The sequence below is a fragment of the Medicago truncatula genome, chromosome 6 (assembly GCF_003473485.1).
Source record: "Medicago truncatula cultivar Jemalong A17 chromosome 6, MtrunA17r5.0-ANR, whole genome shotgun sequence".
Classification (NCBI taxonomy): Eukaryota; Viridiplantae; Streptophyta; class Magnoliopsida; order Fabales; family Fabaceae; genus Medicago; species Medicago truncatula.
Genome location: NC_053047.1, coordinates 18,721,634 through 18,743,740, shown reverse-complemented (window position 1 = coordinate 18,743,740; position 22,107 = coordinate 18,721,634). Strand labels below are relative to the sequence as shown.

Sequence of the window (22,107 nt, the reverse complement as noted above, 5' to 3'; positions counted from 1 at the left end):
AATAAACAAGTACTAACATTTACCATAATTAACCTTTATTTTTGAAAACATTTTTGTTTAAATAACATATGAATACACAAGAGTAATGCAACAACACTCTTTTTTGAATGTTCTCTTTAATATTAACTCTTTTATTGGTTTTAAATCATTTTGAGTTTATACTTTTAAAATTGAACTTACACAAAATGGTGGCAGATATATTGATTTTATTCAATAAAAAAGTGAGTACAAGTATTGGAGAGTTTGTGTTGCTCGCATTCAACCACAATCCTTGTCAAAAATCCATGGATACACATATAGTATTTGTTGTATCGTATGGGAGTATCGTACACGAATTTTAAATTTGGTAACGTGGATCGCATGGGTGTTGTTGTCACTATTGTAGTGGGGAAACGAAGTCAACCTCATGTTAACACTACCCTCAGTCAGTCCCTGAAGAAGAAGAAACCCTTCCATGGATACTCTTCCTCGGCTCATTTCTGTTTTCTGTCTCTTGCTCGTTTCATCGAACACTTTGCGTGCGTTTCAACAAACCGTTTCCATTGATACTATCACTGTTGTTAATGTCTTTCCTCATGATCCTCAAGCTTTCACTCAGGTCAACTTCAGTTTTTTCTTTCTATTTTTTTATTTTATGTATTTGACTTTTTTTTTAATAGTTCAAGTTGTTTGAATATTTTTGATCAAAATTGCTTGAGTGTGTAGTAACTGCCATTAATCTATTTCTATAGTAGAAGATTAACAACAACAACAACCAAGCCTTTTCCCACTAAGGGCTTATTTTTTAGCTTATGAAAAGTAGCTTATGCAAATAAATAGGCTTTTCCCACTCAAGTTCTGGAAACAGCGTCTTGTGTAAAACAAGGTAAGGCTGCGTACAATACACCAAATGGTGGGACCCCTTTCTCGGACCCTGCATATGCGGGAGCTCTAGTGCACTGAGTTGCCCTTTTATAAGTTTATACTAACGACAATTATATCTTCCTAAGTCGTTTTTTTTATAAACTACCTCGACAAGCTTTTGAATAATACATAAAAACTTATTTATTTGCATATGCTGTTTTGTATAAGCTCAAAAGTAAGTTAAGCCAAATGGACCTTGAGTGGGGTCAACTAGATTGATTAAATTACGCTATAATGTTCTATTATAAACCATATTTCAGTAATGGTAAAAAATTAAATTACATTTTATTTTTGTATAAGCTATAATCTGTTTTCATAAGTTTTATTGGATAACTTATGAGAATAAACTGAAAGCAGCTTTCGAAGAATGTCATAAGTTCTCCCAAACAGTCTCACAAAACATATGCCAGTAGGTACGCTCAAATAAGCCAATCAAAGCTGGCCCTTAATAAATTTGATAATTGATTCTATTGGAAAACCTCGAAATATAAGCTTTTGGGTAGACGTGAGTTTGGGGTTAGAATCAATTTAGGAAGGGAAGTCAAACATAACTAATTTGTGGTCAAACCTAACCAACCCAAATGGATTGTGAGATGTGTGACTGTGGAACCAAACATAGACTAGTTTTATATAATTATTTATTTACCTAATTTTTTTGGTGTTTATATTAAATTTTTAGAAGTAAGAGATGTACACTAGAGTTAGTTAAGAATTTGGATGCAATGCTAAGTTTTCTTTATTGTTAATGATGATTATAGTTCAAGCCCTCTAATGCTATACTAGACTATGGTTCTATTCAATTTCCATACGTGGTGAGGAGTACTGCATAAAGCAGTTGAATTAGAATTATTGAAGTCAGAATGTGAGTCATCCAATCTTAATCCAAAGGTTTTGATTTGCTTATGTAAAGGTCCAACCATTGAATCCTGCGGTCACTGCATTCAACGGATTTAAGCCATTAGATAGAGATTAGACGACTCACATTGTAACATTAGAAAATAAGTAATTTAAAACATGTGAAAGGGAGGGGTCTTGCATTGTATTTTCATATATTATTTGAACAAAACCCGAAATTGTGAAAATTTGGCTGTGAACACCTTATTTCCTGAAAATGTTAATAGTTAATACATCATGTAGTTCTAGTGAATCCCAAATGTTAAGTCGCTAATTTTTAGGCAACATACACCTTAGTCTATAAGAAAGACTAATATAGATGGTATTTGTTGTTTGACTAAGGTCGGGGCTATTTAAATTCTTATGACCTATACACGTTGAGCAGAGGAGAAAACATAAGAAAGTGCAAGTCATTTAAAGAGAAAATGTTCTCTCAGACTGAATCTATTTCTCATGAAATGAATCCAAAATTGCTTTAATCTATTTATAGGAATGTAGCTCATGTAACTGAATCTATTTATTGACTAGAACTAACTATTGTTGGACGCCACAACAGTACACTTTGACACATTGAAGGGCCACTTGTAAAATTTCAGTGATGTACATGGCAACTTGCTTGGATGCCCCAGCTAACATAAGTAGTACATAATCTATTTGATTATTGCATATATTGAGTTTTATGCCAAGAAGATATATTTTCAAACAATTTTTGAAGTTTTTAGTTAATGCTTCTCTCTGATTGTTTGATTTCAGGGTCTTCTTTATGCTGGAAATGACAGCTTATTTGAGTCAACTGGTGATTATGGGAAGGTAATGTTATTCATTTTCTTTTGTTCTGTTGCTTTTTTATTAGCTTTTTTTCTTTTTCATTACTACAGCTGTTGTGGATGGAAAATTGTGTATTCTTGAATTTGAAAGTAGTCAGTTGACATCGGTCGCCTCAATTTGTTTATTTTGTTTAAAGAACGATTATAATATTTTGTTGAGCTTTAACCTTTGTATGTTTTTAAACTTAAAGATTGTTATCTTTTGACCTGGTGGTCATGGGTTACACTCACAGAAGAAACAACTTTGCTGATGGGATTGGGCTCAGCAAAGACCAGAGCTTAGAATGGTAGGAGCCTTTTTCATAGGGCTGCTAAAATGATTGTAGCATTAGTTGGTATCTATGAAGTGCCATCAAGGACACGGATGCGAGACAACACAGATAATGTGCTTTGGCTTATGTTTGAGTATCTTAGTTTATCTTGTTGGATCGGTTTGTAATCCAAGAGTATTTTAGATTACCCTTTAAGATTAGTTTCTCCTAATAGAAACAAACCAGTGTTGTCAAATATCGGTTATGGTGGATATCGGTGGCAGGCAGGTTTTTTTATTTTCCACTATGGCTATGGCGGCGCCTTTTGTCGGCCGGTATTGTCAGATTTTTGACTCTCTGCCATGGTCTGCCATCTGCCATTGACAATACTGAGACAAACAAGTTTTTTCAATATAAATTCTTTTGAAAATCAAAAGCTTCATCTATGGTTTGATCTGTTGTCCTGATTAACAGCAATGACTTGCTACTATATGTCCAATGTGCTGTTCTAGTTTGGAAACTGGAACTCATCTCCTTCTACACTGTTCTGCAGTGAATTATCGATGGAATGAGCCATTTGGTATTTTGGAGAGTATTGGCATTAGTTTCTTCTCGTTATGTTAGATGGTTTGCCTTTGAGAAAATGCTATCTGCCAAGTCTTTGCTACAATCTAGTGTTTCTGGCTGCAAAGAAATGCAAGACTATTCAATGGCTCTCTTTGAAGCCTATATTTTGTATGCGATAGGGTTGCTTTTTAACTTCTTACTAGAGCTGTGCTTGTGGTTTTTTTAAAGGCGTGTCTCCTACACATGATTTTTGTTTTTTTGACATGCTTTTGTTACATGATTCAATCTCTTACATTTTAGTTGTTTATGCTGTCTTCTTGTGTAGTCTTATTTTCTATCTTTGCTTTCGTCCGTTTGTCCTTTATAAAATATCTTCCTATGTAAAAAATTAATACTTCTAAAAATGGGCAGCCTGATGCATTAAAGCTCCCGCATACGCAGGGTCTGGGAAGGGGTCCCACCATTTTGGTATATTGTATGCATCCTTACCCTTGGCGCAATTGGTAAAGTTGTTGTCATGTGACTAGAAGGTCACGGGTTCAAGTGCTGGAAACAACCTCTTGTGTAAAAAATAGGGTAAGGTTGCGTACAATACACCAAATGGTGGGACCCCTTCCCGGACCCTGCGTATGCGGGAGCTTTAGTGCACCGGGTTGCCCTTTTTTTATGCATCCTTACCCTGTTTTTTTCCCAGGACTTGAACTCGTGACCTTTCAGTCACCTGACAACAACTTTACTATTGCGCCAAGGCTCTCCCTTTAAAAAATTAATACTTCTGTGGCACAATAATCTTTTCAGCTGTTGGTTAAAAACATTGCATTCCGATGGGGTTTCTTTCCATATAATTAACGAGGGCCAGTTATTGTTAATTGTGCTTAGATTTACATTTGAGCTGGGCAAAATCCCTTTCAATTCTCGAAAGCTTTCTCTGGCCCGATGTTTTTTTACTTGAATGCGTGAAATACAATTTAAGCCGAATTGGTAACTTTACTCACTTTGTTTTGGGAATCTTCTTCATGATTAAGGCATTAATTTGTTATTCATTCTGATAGTTTGCATTCAGTACGCTCGCTGCACTGCTTATTCATCAGTCATTTAAGACAAATATGTTCAAATGGTAAGATGAATATGAATACGACCACTACCGGTGCTATCTCTTAGACAGAGTCACCAAGCTTTTGTCTAATTATAAAATACTGTTAAGCATGATTAGGTTTGTTTTCTAATTATATTCTTATCATTGTTTTCTTAGACATGGAATTAATGTTTTTATATATTTTTTTGAAGTATTAATGTTGTTTTTATGTTTAGTATTTGTTTTACATTTTTATCATTTGTTTTTTTCAGTCCTCTGTCCGTAAAGTAGCTCTTCATACTGGGAAGGTACTAACTCCTACTTCTTGAACTCTTCCATGTACTTTTTTGAGTTCTTTGTTCATTATTGCTTTTTGAGAGTCCAACACCAGATGAGATATGACCTGAAAATAGATTTATAAGTGGGAATCATCTCTCACTTTACAAACCGGTTTTACAAGGTTGAATTAAGCTCAGCCTGAATTCTAAGATGGTATCATTGTCTATCCAAGATTCGTTAAGCTAACCTCAATTACGCCAAGTGTTGGGTCTTAAGGGTGTGTGTTGAGCATCCCACGTATCAGATACAATCATACAACCTAAAAATAAGTTCTCAAGTAGGAGGTATTCCACACTTTACAATCCTGTTTTGTAAAGTTGAATTATGATACATTTATATGAAAGAGTTTTCAGTTATTATACATTTCTCCAAATAATTTTTTCTATCCATATTCCCCCTGAATTACAATAAAGACTTTATGGTGATAACTGTTCAAAGGGCAATTGGAAGATGTAAATCTTCAGAGTGTAGCGGTGATATTTCTCTGGAATTTGGTTTCTTATGTTTTATTGGGCTGGATTTTGGTTCCCTTTGTAAGATTGATTAAGATTCTGGATCCTATGCATCTGAAAATTCAGAAATTGAATCACTAGAATGTGAAGGGTTGTTAGTGGAAGTTACCCCAGTTAATGTAGGATCAAACCCATCTTTAGAAGTTAGGGTAAGGGAAATAAGTCTCTTCAAGCTCCTAACCTTACTCTCGACTAGAAGTTAGCGGCTGAAATTAGTGGTGACATTTTGAGATTGATTGATTCTGAAAAAGATGCAAATGTTGTAGCTTGTGTAAGACATGTGAAAAATTTAGTATATTTAAGGAAAAAAGATCATTTCTGAAGACCGTTCATGAATTTACACATATCTACACATATTATTTTATTTTATAGCTGTTTTTTGTAAGAGGATTTTATAGCATTAAAAAGACCGTTCATGAATTTACAAATATCATTTTATTTTATAGCTGATTTTTTTTAGAGGATTTTATAGCATTATCAATGTTGAGTACTTCATTAAAAGTAATCTGAGCTCAAGTCATACATAATAATGATGATGGTAATTATTTCTGTAAAAGAAAATGAAGATGATAATTATGTATGTTTTGTTTTTGAGTGAAAAAAGTCATACATAATTATCATCACCATTCACCATAACAATTTAAAATAAAAATAAAAAATCCCTTTAAAATACTGTGATGAACAGTATCTCGGGCATCTCCTCCAACAGTTTCCTCTGGTTACGGCATTCAGGGTTGCAAAATGCCATCTCACCCCCTGGACATGTTAAAGAGGATGGACATGTTTTCCTCATCTTACTAGTTATCCTTTTGAGAACCTTTTGAGTATCTGTTTTTACTGCAAGAAAAATCTTGAGCAGATAAAGATATCTAGATGTACTGAGATGAGATGGCATTTTGCAGCCCTAACTGCAAAAACTGAAAGCCAAGACTGGGATAGCTGCGCAAAAAATTGAGAGGAATAGAAAGAAAGGTTGCGATATTGTTGTCCACGGTAATTTGAAGGGGTTTATTTTAATTTTTTTTTTTGGGTGATGATAACTATGTATGACTTTTTCTTTACTAAAAAAAATACATAATTATCATTTCCATTTTATTTGGTAAAAATGCTCATCTTAATCATGTATGATTTGAACTCACGTTATTTTTGATAAAGTACTCCACATAATAATGCTACAAAAAAAGGACGTGTGTCAGTTCAGAAATTGTATTTTTTCTTGTAAATACTATATACTTCCCATGTCTTACATCAACTCCGACATTTCCTTCTTTTTCAAGATCAACTGTGGTGTCACCATTGTTACATCTAGTTTCACCCTCGACTTCTGGTCTGAGAGTAAAGTCGAGAAGTAGAAGAGACTCATCTTCCTTACATATATTCATACCCTTAAGATGAGTTTGAGAGCAAAAAAGAAAGTGTGGTATTCTTATTTTGTTTTGAAGTATAGTTCAAGGCAATGTCACAGGGGATATGTAAACTATTATGACAAAAAGCATCTTGGAAGACTCGAGGATAAAGAGTGATGAACAAATGAGACTCTATTATGATAATAAATCTGCTATTAGCGTAACTCATAATCCAGGGCAACATGATATAGCTAAACATGTTGAAGTTGATAAGATGAATTAAAAAAATTAAAAATAAAAATAGGTTATTAATGAGGAAATCTTAGGTGGGCGGTAAAATTTCCTTCAATAAGATAGAAACTTTAAGTAATAAGATCAGATAAGATATACAAGGATATTTTAGTAATTTACTTAATTTATTATCGGGTATGAGTACCCGTGGGTATGGTTATAATCAAATCCGTGTCCGTATCCATATAAAAATGGGTAGTCAAATACTCATTTATTATACTCGTGGATTCCCGTTTACGTACCCACCCTATGCCCATGACGGATTTTACCCACGGGTACCCGTGGGCATGGGTATTTTTGCCACCCCCCACTTGGTTATCTGTGATGAGCAGTTGGACATTTCAATGAGGGTGTATATATATATATATATATATTAGTTAGGGAGTATCTCATAAGTTGTGTGCATGTTGCATTTGATTGGGTTTGTAATTTGGACACCGAAACGTTAAAGTTTCATATATTTATTCTTTGTGCAATGTGCAGGTTGAGAAACTTCAGAAGATGGATGATTCGTTATTTGGCGAAGGTTTAACTCTCCACGGTGACAGGTGTGTAAAGAAATTATGTTGCATTTTTTTAATTTATTTTGATAAATAAACTTTGACAAAGGTTCTATTCTATGATGCACTGACACTGATACAGCCATTAGATACGATATTGACACATCGTCACTCATAATAATTTGATTGAGATACTAAATTAATTAGATGCAGTCACTTGTGTTGGTGACTTTGAAGCACATACACAAACACGAAAGAGATAGAAACACTGAACATCGACACTGATAATAATTTGAAAATGACATAATTGAATGCTCACATGTGTCGGTGTCAGATACTAACACGTGTCGGAGTTGGACACCGGACACACCTTTGATCAGAAGTGTCGGTGCTACTTAGGTTCTATTGTAGAGAGATCAAAAGTAAAGTAAATTTTATATTTTAATATTGTTTATCTGGAAGACACAACTGTCTTCAATAGTCAGACATTTTCGTTAAAATTGATATTTTCGAAGTCAGAGTAGATGTTGGTGAAATAAAGGGCTAAATGATAATTTGTTGTTTGCTGGCAACTAAATCAAAAGCTGATGGCAAGCCCATTAGAACTGAGCTTTGCAGGAGTAAAATAGACTGCAGCTATGATGAGCTTCTTTTTTGGGTGACCTATGCTGTGATTTGTCATTGTTGGTATACAATAATAATTTAGTAATTAACTCTTAGTTTTAGGTCATATTTATGTCCAATAACTATAGACCATGACCTGAGTGGCCCAATAGTAGGATGGCTCTTGGATAGGTTCTAATGCCATCTTAAATAGGAGTGCATGAGCAACTTGCATACTATTTTTCTTTTGTGGGAATCTCAACACTCCCCCTCCGCCAAGGACTGGATTCCTAGACCGTGACCTGAGTGGCCCAATAGTGGGACGGCTCTTGGATAGGTTCTAATACCATCTTAAATAGGAGTACCTGAGAAACTTCAATATTATTATTTTTCTAACACCCCCCCTCCACCAAGGACTGGACTTCTAGACTGTGACCTGAGTGGCCCAATAGTTGGACGGCTGTTGCATAGGTCCTAATACCATCTTAAATAGGAGTGCCCGAGCAACCTCAATATTATTTTTCTACATTAAAATTATTTTAATTGTCTTTTAGTTCTTTTTGGTAAAAAAGTTATTCGTACTAAAATTTAAAATATTTACCAATTTTGATTGCTAAACATGAAAACTGTCGGATGACCCTGATTTTTTATTTTTTATTTTTTTTGTCATATCATTATTTAATATTTATTTATTTCTGGATGCTGTCAGTATGTTTACTTTACCTTGATCCCATTTTAATGTACTTTTGTTTTGGACAAACGACATTTGTTAATAATTATTAATCATCAAGTTATTTCAACTATTTTTGTTGTTTAAAATTATCCTAATGCCATTATCTGGTGCTCTTTTTGTAGGCTGATTCAAGTAGCTTGGTTGCAGACAAATGGCTTCATCTATGACCCGAAAAATTTAAGCGAAGTTTGTTGCTTTAGCTACCTACTCGTGCAATAATTTGTCTCTGTCATGGTTTGAGAAACTCTTGAAATTTTGATTTAATGAGACTACTAAGAAAAGTAGCATCATTGTGAAATTATTGATTATATGCAATCTGTCCTTACTTTTCTGCATGATTAAATCATACTTCAAGTTTATTCTGTGTAATCATGCATGTTTTGAATTTATTTTTCACTTTTATTAATACATAAACTACTTTGCTTCTTTGGTAGCTTCAGTTTGAGTGTTCTTAACATCATGCTTGAGGTTGAAAGTTTGATTGACATGTAAACTGTAGTATAAGCGTTTTCAGATAACTGTTATATCTGATTCAAACTCTTCCCTGGCAGAAAATGTAGATCTTGTAATATTGATTTCATTAAAACAAATTGAATATTTATACAAGCTGGATAGGTGTAATATATACTCAAGTTGTTACCTGTGGTGCAGTTTACATGCAAGGATTTTGGTGATACCAAACTTGTTTTTGTTTGATTGTTTTTCCAGAGATTCTCTTCTGTACAGGGGTGATTGCCTCACAATGCCTAGTAATACTGCGAGCCAGATCTTAACTGCTTACTTTGACAATTTCTGTAGATTGGGACATTTAATCATGACATGAAAGATGGTTGGGGTCTCGCAACTGATGGAAAAGTCTTGTTTGGAAGTGATGGCAGTTCGTCATTGTATAAAATTGATCCTCAAACATTTAAAAGTCAGTCTAACGAATTAAATTTTATTTCTTTCGTTTTACTATTTTATAAGCAGAATCCCTTTATCAAACCCGTTTGTTTCTAGCTTTTTAACTTGACAATACTTTGTTTTGTGTTTCTGTGCTTGCCTTGCATTTTCATGGAACTTACATTTCTTTCTTCAATGATGTAGCTGTATCAAAACAAGTTGTCTACTATAAGGGTCATCAAGTACACTTTCTCAATGAACTGGAATATATAAATGGTGAAGTTTGGGCAAATGTTATTCCGGTATGTCTGATGTTAAAGCAAATATATCTCTTTCCTTAAAAATGTGAAGAAAAATGTTTGCCATGTATGGATGATTTATGCGGCCTAAGATTCTCTATTAATCTGGATTTTGTTTGAATTTGATTTTTCTTGTGTAGACGGACTGTATTGCGAGAATCTCTCCTAATGATGGTCTTGTCGTTGGATGGATTCTTCTCCAAAGTTTATGGTGTGACATCTGTTTTCCTTTTCATTTAAATATGTACTAAAATAAATGCTTGTGCATATGTATGGTTTGACAAAACGAAGTGAATCCTGAATTTGGTTCTTCAGTAGATTAACAACATTAAATTGGTCCTCAATGATTTTAAATCACATGCAAGACATTGTTCCTATGTGTTAGAAGGTGAAAACCTTCATTGATGAAGATTGAAACAGAAAACGGTTTGAGAGAGGAGAGGAGAGAAGAGAGAGAAGAGATAAATTGTGTTTGTTATTATTAATTGAATCTCCTGAGATTATACATATTTATAGATGCATAATAGATGCATAGGATAGATATGTGACAGGTGTCACAATCTAATAGGCAATATAAACTTTAGTTACTAAACATTACAAGCTTATTCTATTCTCCTAACATTCCCCCCTCAAACTGAGGGTGTTGTCAAACACTCTAAGTTTGTCTCTGAGATAGGTAAACCTTGTTGTAGATAGAGGCTTTGTCAAAATGTCTGGCCATTGATCTTGGGAAGGGACATGAGAAACCATAAGAGTCTTGCTGAGGACTCTTTCTCTGACAAACAAAATGTCTAATTCCATGTGCTTGGTCCTGGAGTGAAGAACAGGATTGTGAGCAAGTGAGACAGTACTCAAATTATCACAATAAATCTGAGGAACCTTGCTTGGGATCTGAAGCTCTTGAAGAAGAGATTGTATCCAAAGAATCTCTGCAGCTGCCTGAGTCAGACTTCTGTATTCTGCCTCAACACTTGACCTGACAACAAGGATTTGTTTCTTAGCCCACCATGAAACAAGATTAGGTCCCAGATATATACAAGCACCTGAAGTGCTTCTTCTATCATCTGGATCAGAGGCCCAATCTGCATCACAAAATTCGGTGATAGCAATAGGTTCAGTGGGAACAACAACTTTGATAACCAAGCCATGATTTATGGTTCCTTTGAGATACCTCAGAATCCTTTTGGCTGCCTTCCAATGCTCTTCTAAGGGATCCGAGAGGAACTGGGACCTTGTTTACAGAATAGGAAATCTTTGGCCTTGTTATAGTAGCATACTGAAGTGCTCCAACAATTGACCTGAAGAAGGTAGCATCTTGTACTTGACTGGAACCATACTTGGAGAGTTTAGTGCTAGATTCCATAGTAGATGCCATGCTGTTTGCATTTTCCATATTTGCTTTTGCTAAGAGATCAGTGATATATTTTGTTTGAGAGAGATGAAGTGATCCATTGGAAGAATGGTGAACTTCTATCCCAAGAAAATAATCAAGTGTCCCCAGATCCTTGAGGGAAAATTCTGCATTAAGTTGTGACACTAGATTCTGTATGACATCCTTAGAATTTCCAGTGATGATTATATCATCAACATCTACCAACATGTAGATGCAGTAGTTCTTGGTGTGAAGTATGAATAGGGATGGATCACATTTACTTGACTTAAAACCAAATTTTAGCACAACAACCTTTAACCTTTCAAACCATGCTCTAGGAGCCTGTTTGAGTCCATATAAGGCCTTGTGCAGCTTGCAGACAAGATTTTTATTAGAGGACTCAAAACCTGGAGGCTGGTTCATGTAAACCTCTTCAGTAAGAAAATTATTGAGTAAAACATTGTTAATATCCAATTGTAGAATAGCCCACTGCTTTGTGACTGCAAGAGTGAGGATAATTCTCACTGTTACTGGTTTTACAATTGGTGAGAATGTTTCATAGTAATCAAAACCATGCTGCTGATGAAAACCTTTGGCAACTAAACGTGCTTTGTACTTGTTGATACTGCCATCAGGGTTTTCTTTGATCCTGAACACCACTTACAACCTATTGCTTGTCTGTTAGGAGGTAAGGAAACCAGAGACCATGTATTATTATTTAACAATGCATTTTACTCAGTTTGCGTAGCAAGATGCCAGTTGTGGTCCAATAAGGCTTGTTTATGACTAGTAGGTTCAAGGCGAGTAAAAAGAAGAGTAGGGTTCGGTCTAGGCTGAACAATGCCAAGCTTTCCTCTAGTAGCCATGTAATGAGTGTTGAGGGGGATAAATTCTGTGTGGTTTGGGTGGTGGGGTGATAGGTGTATTTGTGGAGGAGCTAGATGGTGTGTTGGAAGGAGAAGGTGATGGAGATAGTATGTTAATGGGTGTAGGATTGAAAACATGGTCAGGACTGTAATACTGATAAGAGTCGGTATGAGACATAAGTGTCAAAGTGGGAGATTGCTGGTTTTGAGTAGCAGAAGTTTGACCATCAGGAGACAAAGGTGAATTTATAATAGGAGGTGAAATAGAGTTATGAGAGGAATAAGGAGTGGTCTGAGGAGTGGAGTTTGTAGTAGGTGAGGATGATGTAATAGAAATAGGAAGATGTGTAGAAAGAAAAGATGATAGAGTAGGCTCATCAGGGACAATATTATAGTTTGAAGAGGAAGGGAAAAGTTCAGGATAAGGAAACCTGACTTCATTGAACACCACATCCTTTGAAATAAAGATTTTGCCTGAAGAGTCAAGGCACTTATATCCCTTATGGGAAGGAGAATAGCCCAGAAATATACACTCTTTCGAGTGAAAATAAACTTTTTGACTATTGTAAGGTCTTAAGAAAGGAAAACAGGCACAACCAAAGCTTTTAAGGAACTTGTAATCAGGAAATTGAAAGATTAGGAGTAAGAAGGGTGACTGATTATTTGAGGTAGGAGATGCTAATCTGTTAATGAGGTAATAGCTGTCAGGAAAGCATGGTCCCAAAATTTGAGGGGCATTTTGGCTTGTGCTAAGAGAGTTAAACCAGTTTCAACAATATGCCTGTGTTTTCTCTCAACTGATCCATTTTAATGGTGGGTATGGGGGCATGTAAATCTATGTGTGGTGCCTTGTTCAGTAAGATATTTGGTAAAGGGACGAAGTTCTCCCCCTCCATCAGTTTGAACAGCCTTTAGTTTGAACTTCAACCGTAACTCTACCATAGATTTAAAATTATGGAAGGTGGTGAGAGTATCAGACTTCAATTTTAAGGGATATATCCAAGTATATCTAGAATAAGCATCAACACAGATGAGAAAATAAGTATATCCACGGGATGACTCAACAGGTGAAGCCCCCCAAAGATCACAAAATATGAGTTCAAGAGGTGGAGTGTATGATGCAGTGGATGCAAGGGAGGGGAGTCTATACACTTTACCAAGACAGCATGCAGAACAAAAGCCTGACAAATTTTTATTAGGTAAATTCACGTGACAAAGTTTTGTTGCAGCTTTAAAAACCTCATGATAAGGGTGACCAAGTCTGCAGTGCCAAATAATATATAAAGAGGGAAAAGACTGAGCAGTATTAACATTGTTACACTGAAATTGTAAATTAGAATTTGGAACACAGGGACTAGTATGGCCAGTGCTACTAAAGCTTATAACATGAAGAATTTCTTATGTCTAAGCTAGAACTTGACTCCAAAGAGGAACTAGCTTTGATAGATCTATTGCAGAGAAGATTGACACTTGAGTTTGTAGTGGTAGGCTTGGACAAAGGTGCTTGTTCAAACTGGTACAAACCATCCTTTCCAAGAGACCCTTGCAAAAGAATTTTATTAGAAACCTGAGATTTGACAAAACACATATCAGGATGAAACTCAAAGAAAACATTGTTATCCCTAGCAAATTGGCTAACACTGACAAGACTTTTGGTTATTGAGGGCACAAGAAGAAGATTTTTAAGCTTAAGAGTGGTTTGTGGTTCAAAAGGAGAGGTGAAGTGCATAGATCCAATAGAGGTGATAGACAAACCTTGGCCATTTCCAATGTTGACCTGATCTGTTCCAGAAAGAGACAGAGTCCATCAAATTTGAAGCATCAGGAGTAACATGATTGGTAGCTCCAGAATCAGGGTACCAGACATTGGAGAAAGTGCTATTGGTATCAATACCAGTGAGATAGGCTTGAGGAGCTTGTGGCCTCTGATTTCCAGGTACAGAGGGATACTGAGCTCTGTAGGGGCACGCTGCATTCCTTGCATCCAAATATTGGGAGGTGGTCCAAGAATACCACTAGAAGCACTATAAACACCAGAAACACCATAACCTTCATAGGAAGGTGGAACAGAGAGGCGATGGTAACAAAATGAAGCATCATGCCCTGTCTTGTAGCATATCTGACATTGAATATAAGCACGTCCACTGCCACGGCCACCATGGCCTCTGAAACGGCCACCACGAGGTCCTCTGCCTCTGAAATAGCCACCTCTACATCCAAAATTACCATACTGAGCGTTACCTTGAGGATTACCATTAGAATTCACACCAGGAAAGTAAGGATACTGAGTTTGAGAAGGCTGAGTCTGGCTTACAGCACTTGGATTTTGAGTGAGATTTACAGAAGCAGAGTCAACAATTAACGCTTTCTTGAATTTTTCATTTGCGCTTCTTGAGTAAGAAGTTGTGACTCAAGTTCATGCAGAGAGATAATATCAGATCTGCTCTTAACACTTGCAACAATAGGATTGAACTCCTCTGGAAGTGCTTCAAGGACAATCTCTATGAGATCACGCTGCGGAACAGGATCTCCTATTGACATCAAAGACTCAGAAATAGACCAAATTCGCACAAAAAATTCAGCAATTGTACGCGTTCCTTTGGTAATAGCTCGTAACTCCGAACGCAATTGACGCGAACGAGTTTTCATTTGTGTAAAGCAGTAAGAGTGAATCTCATCCCAAACCTGCCACGAATGACGGAGAAGGATGAAACACGAAAGCGGAGACGATGAATTGTGGATAGAATCCATGTGCAAAGTAGAGAATCTTGTTCTTCCTATTCGGTATACGGCGAATTCTCTTTGCCTGCTTCGCGATCCGCGTCGGAGAGAAATACTGGAGGAATTTGAGGCGAAACGACGAGTTTCACCATTTTTCGTACCGTGAAGAACTCCTTCTACTTGCTGCTTCCATTGCAAGTAGTTTGTATCATTAAGTTTCAGAGAAACTACTTGTTTGAAGGTTTTTGATGCCGCCACAGTAAAGCGTTGTGCATCAGAAGCAGAAGAAGACGGTTCAGGTGTGGACGCCATGGTTCTGGATCAAGAAGCTCTAAATACCATGTTAGAAGGTGAAAACCTTCATTGATGAAGACTGAAACAGAAAATGGTTAGAGGAGAGAGAAGAGAGAGAAGAGAGATAAACTGTGTTTGTTATTATTGATTGAATCTCTGAGATTACACATATTTATAGATGCATATTTGATGCATAGGATATGTGACAGGTGTCACAATCTAATAGGCAATATAAGCTTTAGTTACTAAACATTACAAGCTTATTCTATTCTCCCAACACTATGAAACATTTTTTGATGATTTTGATGCCAAAATTTTATCATTGGAGGGATTACCATACTGATGCCAATACTTTGTTTAGTTTATCTTCCTTTACCTGTTGCTTACAGTTATGTTTAATCTTTTCTATGCAGGAAAGAATTAATCGAAGCTGGGAATACTGTAAGGAATCTGAGCCTTTTGATATCTACAAATAATACTTGGTCTTATTGTGTATAGGTTATATTTTATAATGCAATGAGTTTAAAATAGGATAACAATAATAAAACAAGCTTCTTTAAATAAAGAATTATCTTATATATTCCTGTTTCCAGATCAAAATTGTTATTTGAGGTAGCTGCTGCACATGATTTGTATTAGAATATGAATAATCAACTATAGTTAGTTAGTAGGTAAACTAGAGTTAGTAGCTTGGTTAGAAGTTAGTTAGAGTTAGTTACTCAAACTAATCTCTATATATAGGAACACTATTGTACTCATTCATCATCTTTTATCAATCTATTCATTCTATAATGAGTTTCTATGAGTATCTCCCACATGAGTACTCTTATGCTTGCTTTCTTGCTGATCACTATGATCTTTATCCTTGGGATTCCATGATTACTAACAATTTGTCGCTTATGTGGTGATCATTTATATTTCAGGATATTAATGTTTTGAATGGGATAGCATGGGATGCTGAGCAGGAGCGAATTTTTGGTAGGTTTCAGTTTTCCAATTTATTATAAATGGTCGATTTTACCTTTTTTATTTGAGTGTATCATTTCCATTCTGTTCATTCAAGACTTGTTTCATTTTTTGAAAGCATGACACGCGATGAAAATAAGGTTCATATTGAGGTGAAAACAGGTATACAAAAGTGGTATGCATTTGAGTACACGGTTCAATATAGTAGCGCGGAATCTCTAAAATACTGAATACAATGTAAAGTTGTTTTTCAATATTTTTTATACAAAACTTTGAAAACATAAGCAATGTGAAAACAGATGGTATTGTTATAAGCAAAAGGTTTCTAAAGTTTGTTCTTAATCCAATGCCTGTTTGATTTGTGAAAAGATGTTTATGTACTGAAGACAATTTATTTTTCACAAAGCAGTTTTTTTCAAACCAAACAGGCTTTGTTGTTGTCGTCATCGTTGTTGTTGTTGCAGTTGCTTGTTGTTTTCATTCTGCTTTTAAGCATTTGTGTAGGAAAAGGCGAAGACAATTTTTTTACACGTTATTTTGTAGAAATATTATAAATTAGTAAATAAAAACAGAAGTTTTTTCAAACCAATCAGGCTTAGTTTTCTTTTCTACATTAAGTTTTTGTGACTTTTGTTCTTGGTTTCAGTGACCGGAAAACTGTGGCCGGAGTTGTATGAAATCAAAGTTACACCCATAAAGTCAACAATTGAGGAAGGAATGGTTGAGAAGCTTTGCTTGCCCAAGCCTTTCAATTCTGCATGATTTAGAAGAATGGGCAGCCAAATTGAAACTATGAAGATGTAATGACATGATCCTATTCGAAACAAAGCCTCTGCTACGATTTTATAATATCATTTTCCTGCAGCTGGTGAATTAATCTTTGTATTATATAGCTAAGGTTGTCAGTAACTGGAAATTGCAAGACTAAATACATTTGAGATGTCATGTGTGCTGAACAAGAATGAAAATGAAACCCCAAAATAATGTAGAGTTTTAAGTCACATTGCAAAAAATTTGTCCAGTTTTTTTTGTCAGACAATTGTCTAAAATTACAAAGTCATTTTTTTTTTTTTTTTTGTGGTTTCTGGGGTTTGAATCCTTGACCTTGCATATATTATGCGTTGTCCTTACTAACCAAGCTAAGTTCACGGGGACAGTCATTTTATAATATGTTTAGTCATTTTATAATCTTAATATATATAAATGTTAAACAGTTCTAAAAAGTTTGCCCTAATCCTAATCCCGCCTTTTTTGGTGGGTCTGAATAATTTTTATGAAAAAAAGAGTTTACAATGAATTGAACCAGGTACTATATGCTTACACTTTACAACTATAACTACTATGCCACTTCTATTTTTGTTGAAATATTGTTTCTTCCAAAAATGAAATACATGACTAAAACATTTTTGTTAAAGCCCCAACCGCCCTAACGGTTTCCTCTCTCATAACAATTATTTTTTATTATTAGCGGTATCTTTATTGATATTAGTTCTTTTTCATTATTATTATATTTTTTTGGTGTACGCTAACTACGTGTTACGATAAAGTTGCATATTCAAAATTGTAGATAATTTGACTAATCGGGATGATAATTTTTTCATTAGAAACTTCACTGGAATTTTGTCGGCCTCTTTGTTTCTCCTATATTATATTACATGAAGTTTTTGTTCTTACTTTTTATTTGCAAAAATCACTACTGTAAACTATAACATTACTTTGTTTTGGCAAAGTAATGACTTTGATTCCATATTAATTTTTGTTGATTTCCATATTAATTTTTTTTTTTTTATGCAAACTAAATGTTTTTAATTTGCTTCTTTGAAATTGTGCTCACTCTCAATTGTCACTTAGTTTGATTGTTTATAAGTTTAAATGTAACTCTACAATTAATAATATAGCCAATTTGATATTTTATATAGGCTTAAGTACACTTTTGATCCTCGTGTTTTGGCCTACTCACGAAAATGATCCTGCCATTTTAAAATAGAACAAAGCAGTCCCTATACTATCATGCTTTTTGCAATTTTGGTCATAACCCTCATTTTGTCCTCCAAAAATGCTCATGTGTCCATTATTTTAGTGATGTGGCCAAAATTGCTCCTATGTGGCAATTTCCACATGGAAAATGTCGTTAACATTTTCATCAAATCAATTTTTTAATTGGGAAAATGAATAAATAATTATTTTAAATTACAAAAAAATTAGTAATATATCCAGAATTAGTTTTACAAATGTTCTCATAATCATCACCATTACCACAGCAACTCTATCTTCTACATCTCTATCTTCAACCTCAATAAATTAAAGCCAAATTTTATCAACAAAAAAATATCATCTTGATCTCCATTGATATGGGTTTAAATAAAAAACTAAAGAAACTTCATCTTCCATCACTCTCTAAAAAAATATTATCTTGATCTCCATTGATATGGGTTTAAACTAAATGTAACTCTACAATTAGTTTGTGCATCAGTGATGATTTGAATGTGTTGCTAAAAAAAAGGTTACTGGAAAATAATTGTGGTAGTGTTTTTGATAAAACTTTAGAAGAAAAAGGGTTTTGATCTGAGAAAACTACTACTGCCGTAAAAAAAGTGTTAGTGGGAATTTTTATCTTTCTTTCAATTTATTTTATTTTATTTTTTGAAATGTTTAAGTTTGTTTTTTAAATTAAAAAATGTTGTTTTAATGACATATGTTAATGTCATTTTCCCAGTTGGCCTTGCCACATAGGTATTTTTTTGCCATATCAGCGTTTTTGGAGGACAAAATGGGGGGTAGGACGAAAAATATAACAAAAATGATATTTGAATGATGATTTTGTTCTATTTTAAAAGGGTAGGACCATTTTCGTGAGTAGACCAAAACACGAGGATCAAAAGTGTAATTAAACTTTTATATATGAAACTCTACTAATATGTTTAATGTAACATAAATATTTATTTTTCTATTACACATTTTACTATTTATTACTTTTTCTTAAAACTAATTTAACTTCTCTTTCTTATACCATCAATGAAGGATAATTTTATAATGTCACTCTTAATATTTTTTCCATGCAAAATTGATCATATTTTTTTAATTTGTGAGATTGTTAAAAGGACTTATAATTTAAGACAGGTTTATTATTTCTATACTTTTTAAGGTGCAAAATTGTTTATCAAAGTTTAATGGTTTAGTAATTCTCTTTTTTTATTCTTAATGTGACAATAGGTAACATGCCCGGTCCATTCTATGTTGTTAAAAACCATGTTTTATTTACAATAGGTAATGTGACTAGTCCATTCAATGGTTAAGAAGTAATTCACATATTTTTCTGAGATTTTTTCTTAACATTATTATTAATCAAGTTTCACTCTAAAATATAGATTTAACGAGTAAAAGTAGATATTGGAAAATAAATATTCCCCAATTTCAGCGTCATTTAGGGTGCGTTTGTTTCGGCTTTAAAAAAAATATATTTTGAATTAAAAAAATCTAGATATTTTAGAGATTTTTTTTGAAAAATCTGATGCTATTTCTGTTTGTTTACCATCATAAAAATCATTTTGTTTATGATTTAAAACTCTTACACTTGAATTCCTTGTATTTAGAAAAAAAATAGATTTTGGAAAAGCTACTTAAAATAGCTTGTCGTTTTGAGGCTAAAAATGATTTTTTTGCAAAATGGATTTTTTATTATGGGCTAAAACAAACACTGCAAAAATAAAAAACTGATTTTTTAGTTAAACCATAGAACAATGGAAAGCCACATTTATATTACATCAAGGAACGAAAGCAAACCATGATACACACATATTACATTAACGATTGATGCAAACAAAGAAAATAAACATGAACAACAACCTTCTTTATTTTATTGTAGATTCGTTCACATTATTATTTTAGAAGTTCATTGTGTTGTTCATAAGCAAGATGATCCCTTCCGCGAATGTTGAAATCGATTAATTCTTCAGAGGTATTATGTCCTGAAGAGACTTCCAAACATCAAGAGTTGACCTCACACCCCCCATAATGTAGTCATCTGATCTTCCTGGTGTAAAAGTGATACGCACAAAGTTATCTCCTTTGAAAAGGTAAGCTTCATTCGGGATATGAGAAGCAAAAGCCGCATCGATTCCCTTTTCAAAGATCGTGTCTCGGAAACAAGTAAACCCGCTGTTGATGTCCCTGATAATTTGAACAAGACTGTTCGTGCCATAGTCTATACGAGCATACTTGTCTCCTCTGAACAAGTAAACCTCTTTGTTCAAAGTTGACCTGAATGCGGCGTCTATTCCATGTTCAAAACCCGTTCCTTCTAAAAAAGGAAACATTTCCGCAATTTTCATAGAACCTGAGATTATTTTGTCTTTGTCAGTGTGTGGAGTATATTCTATCTTAGCACAAAGACCTTGATAAAAGACGAACGCCTCATTGTCATCGGTGTCAAAGGCACAATCTATTCCATTGCTTCCAAATTTGGTATTATCAAGCGATGGAAACCCATGGCGAACAAAAATAGGTCCATATAAAATCTTATCGTTGCTGGTTCCGGGAGCATAATCCAATAGCAAGAGCTTATCATTGATGAAAAAGTATGCTTCATTTTTTCTAGATGAACGAAATACTGCATTTATGTAACCAGATTTTGTCATATATAAATAGTCATATATAAAAATAAAAAAAGGATCTTCATATTAAGTTGTTTGAAGGATTTATTGACAGTGGCGGATCTTTAGTTATTTTCTCGGGGGTACCAAACTTCTATGAAATATATATTAAGCTGTTTGAAAGATTTATCAAAAATGTTAATTGTTGTAGTGGTTTAATTTTCATGATTATGGCCCAGAGGCGTGTGTTCAAATCCCTCCATGTAACTTTTTTGACAAAAAAAGTAAATATATACAGAAATATAAAAAGGGAGAAGAAGGAAGAATCGAACTTGCGACGTCTGAGAGAAAAAGCAAGTGCTTTTCCACTGCACTAACTAGAAAATACATAAAAGATATGACTGATATAATATATATAGAAACATTGGTACCATGGATTCCAAGGAAGATCCGTCACTGATTATCGGTCGAGCCCGGGCGGTGAAACCGCCCATGCCTTCAATTAAAGCATTTACTAAAGGCAATACATATTCATGCATTCCATGGTTTTTTTATTTTATTTTTTATTTTATAAATTTTTATCCATAAATCCTAGCTCAACTGATAAAATTCTGAAATTGTTAGGCCGGATGCCATGACCGGAGTTCGAACCCCAGTACCTCCACTTGTGTGTGTGAGTTTATAATGACTTTGTCATTTCGTCTATCTAAAAAAAATAAAATAAAAAAAAGCTTGAAGGAGACTAACAGAGTCAACGGTTCCCTCAAACTTTTAATTTTTTTTATTATTGTTATAATATTTTTTTGTCTCCATATTTATTTTTTGTAAACTTTATACAATATTTTATATTGACCTTTTTTTGACTTTATATTGAGCCTTGAACACCTAAATTTCTAAGCTTAATTGCGTCCTTAACTAAAATCTTTAACACCGAAATACAAAGTTGATATCTTTCTACAATTTATAGAAGAATCGTAATCCTTAAATAGAATTTCAGTTTATGATTCCTCATTGCAATTTCGCTTAGGAATATCAAATCATGTATGCAAGCCACTACCAACGATTCATTGGTCGTGAATGCATCCTCCTACGTTAGAATTTTTGTTGTTTCATATTTTCTTTCTGAGTTATTCAAAGATCCTTTTAGTCTCGCCATTTTCTCACAAACCTCAAGGTACTTAACTTTCTTATATCCTTAAAATTTCTTATAATTTTGGATATTTATCAATGTTGAATATTTCTTATAATTTCTTAAATATCTTTTATATACTGTG

At 34.2% G+C, this 22,107-nt stretch overlaps 2 protein-coding genes across 3 annotated transcripts; one reads left to right on the top strand and one right to left on the bottom strand.

The window, feature by feature from the left end:
- The first annotated feature begins 275 nt into the window (after positions 1-275).
- Positions 276-17,275, top strand: LOC25480062 (glutaminyl-peptide cyclotransferase). 2 transcript variants are annotated; one of them, XM_013587499.3, is made up of 11 exons: positions 276-598; positions 2,551-2,607; positions 4,790-4,825; positions 7,489-7,553; positions 8,964-9,027; positions 9,640-9,757; positions 9,928-10,025; positions 10,163-10,233; positions 15,689-15,716; positions 16,199-16,253; positions 16,360-16,379. In XM_013587499.3, exons 1-11 carry the CDS (start codon positions 455-457, stop codon positions 16,362-16,364), a joined length of 741 nt encoding a protein of 246 aa, XP_013442953.1. In that variant the 5' UTR covers positions 276-454; the 3' UTR covers positions 16,365-16,379. The 2 variants fall into 2 exon arrangements, with proteins under 2 accessions (XP_013442953.1, XP_013442952.1); XM_013587498.3 differs by lacking the exon at positions 16,360-16,379 and adding an exon at positions 16,888-17,275 and having other exon boundaries at positions 280-598.
- Positions 17,276-20,185: 2,910 nt separating this feature from the next.
- LOC25480063 (albumin-2) lies at positions 20,186-20,878 on the bottom strand. Its single transcript, XM_013587500.1, has one exon. The coding sequence runs from the start codon at positions 20,876-20,878 to the stop codon at positions 20,186-20,188; it is 693 nt and encodes a 230-aa protein (XP_013442954.1).
- Between the last annotated feature and the right edge of the window lie 1,229 nt (positions 20,879-22,107).

Bases quoted from the DNA above. Each gene is read 5' to 3' on its own strand.
- LOC25480062 (XM_013587498.3), top strand. From the start codon at position 455: ATGGATACTCTTCCTCGGCTCATTTCTGTTTTCTGTCTCTTGCTCGTT. The intron at 4,826-7,488 runs GTACTAACTCCT...TGCAATGTGCAG, and splicing joins TAGCTCTTCATACTGGGAAG to GTTGAGAAACTTCAGAAGAT. The intron at 15,717-16,198 runs GTAAGGAATCTG...TTTATATTTCAG, and splicing joins TAATCGAAGCTGGGAATACT to GATATTAATGTTTTGAATGG.
- LOC25480063 (XM_013587500.1), bottom strand. From the start codon at position 20,878: ATGACAAAATCTGGTTACATAAATGCAGTATTTCGTTCATCTAGAAAA.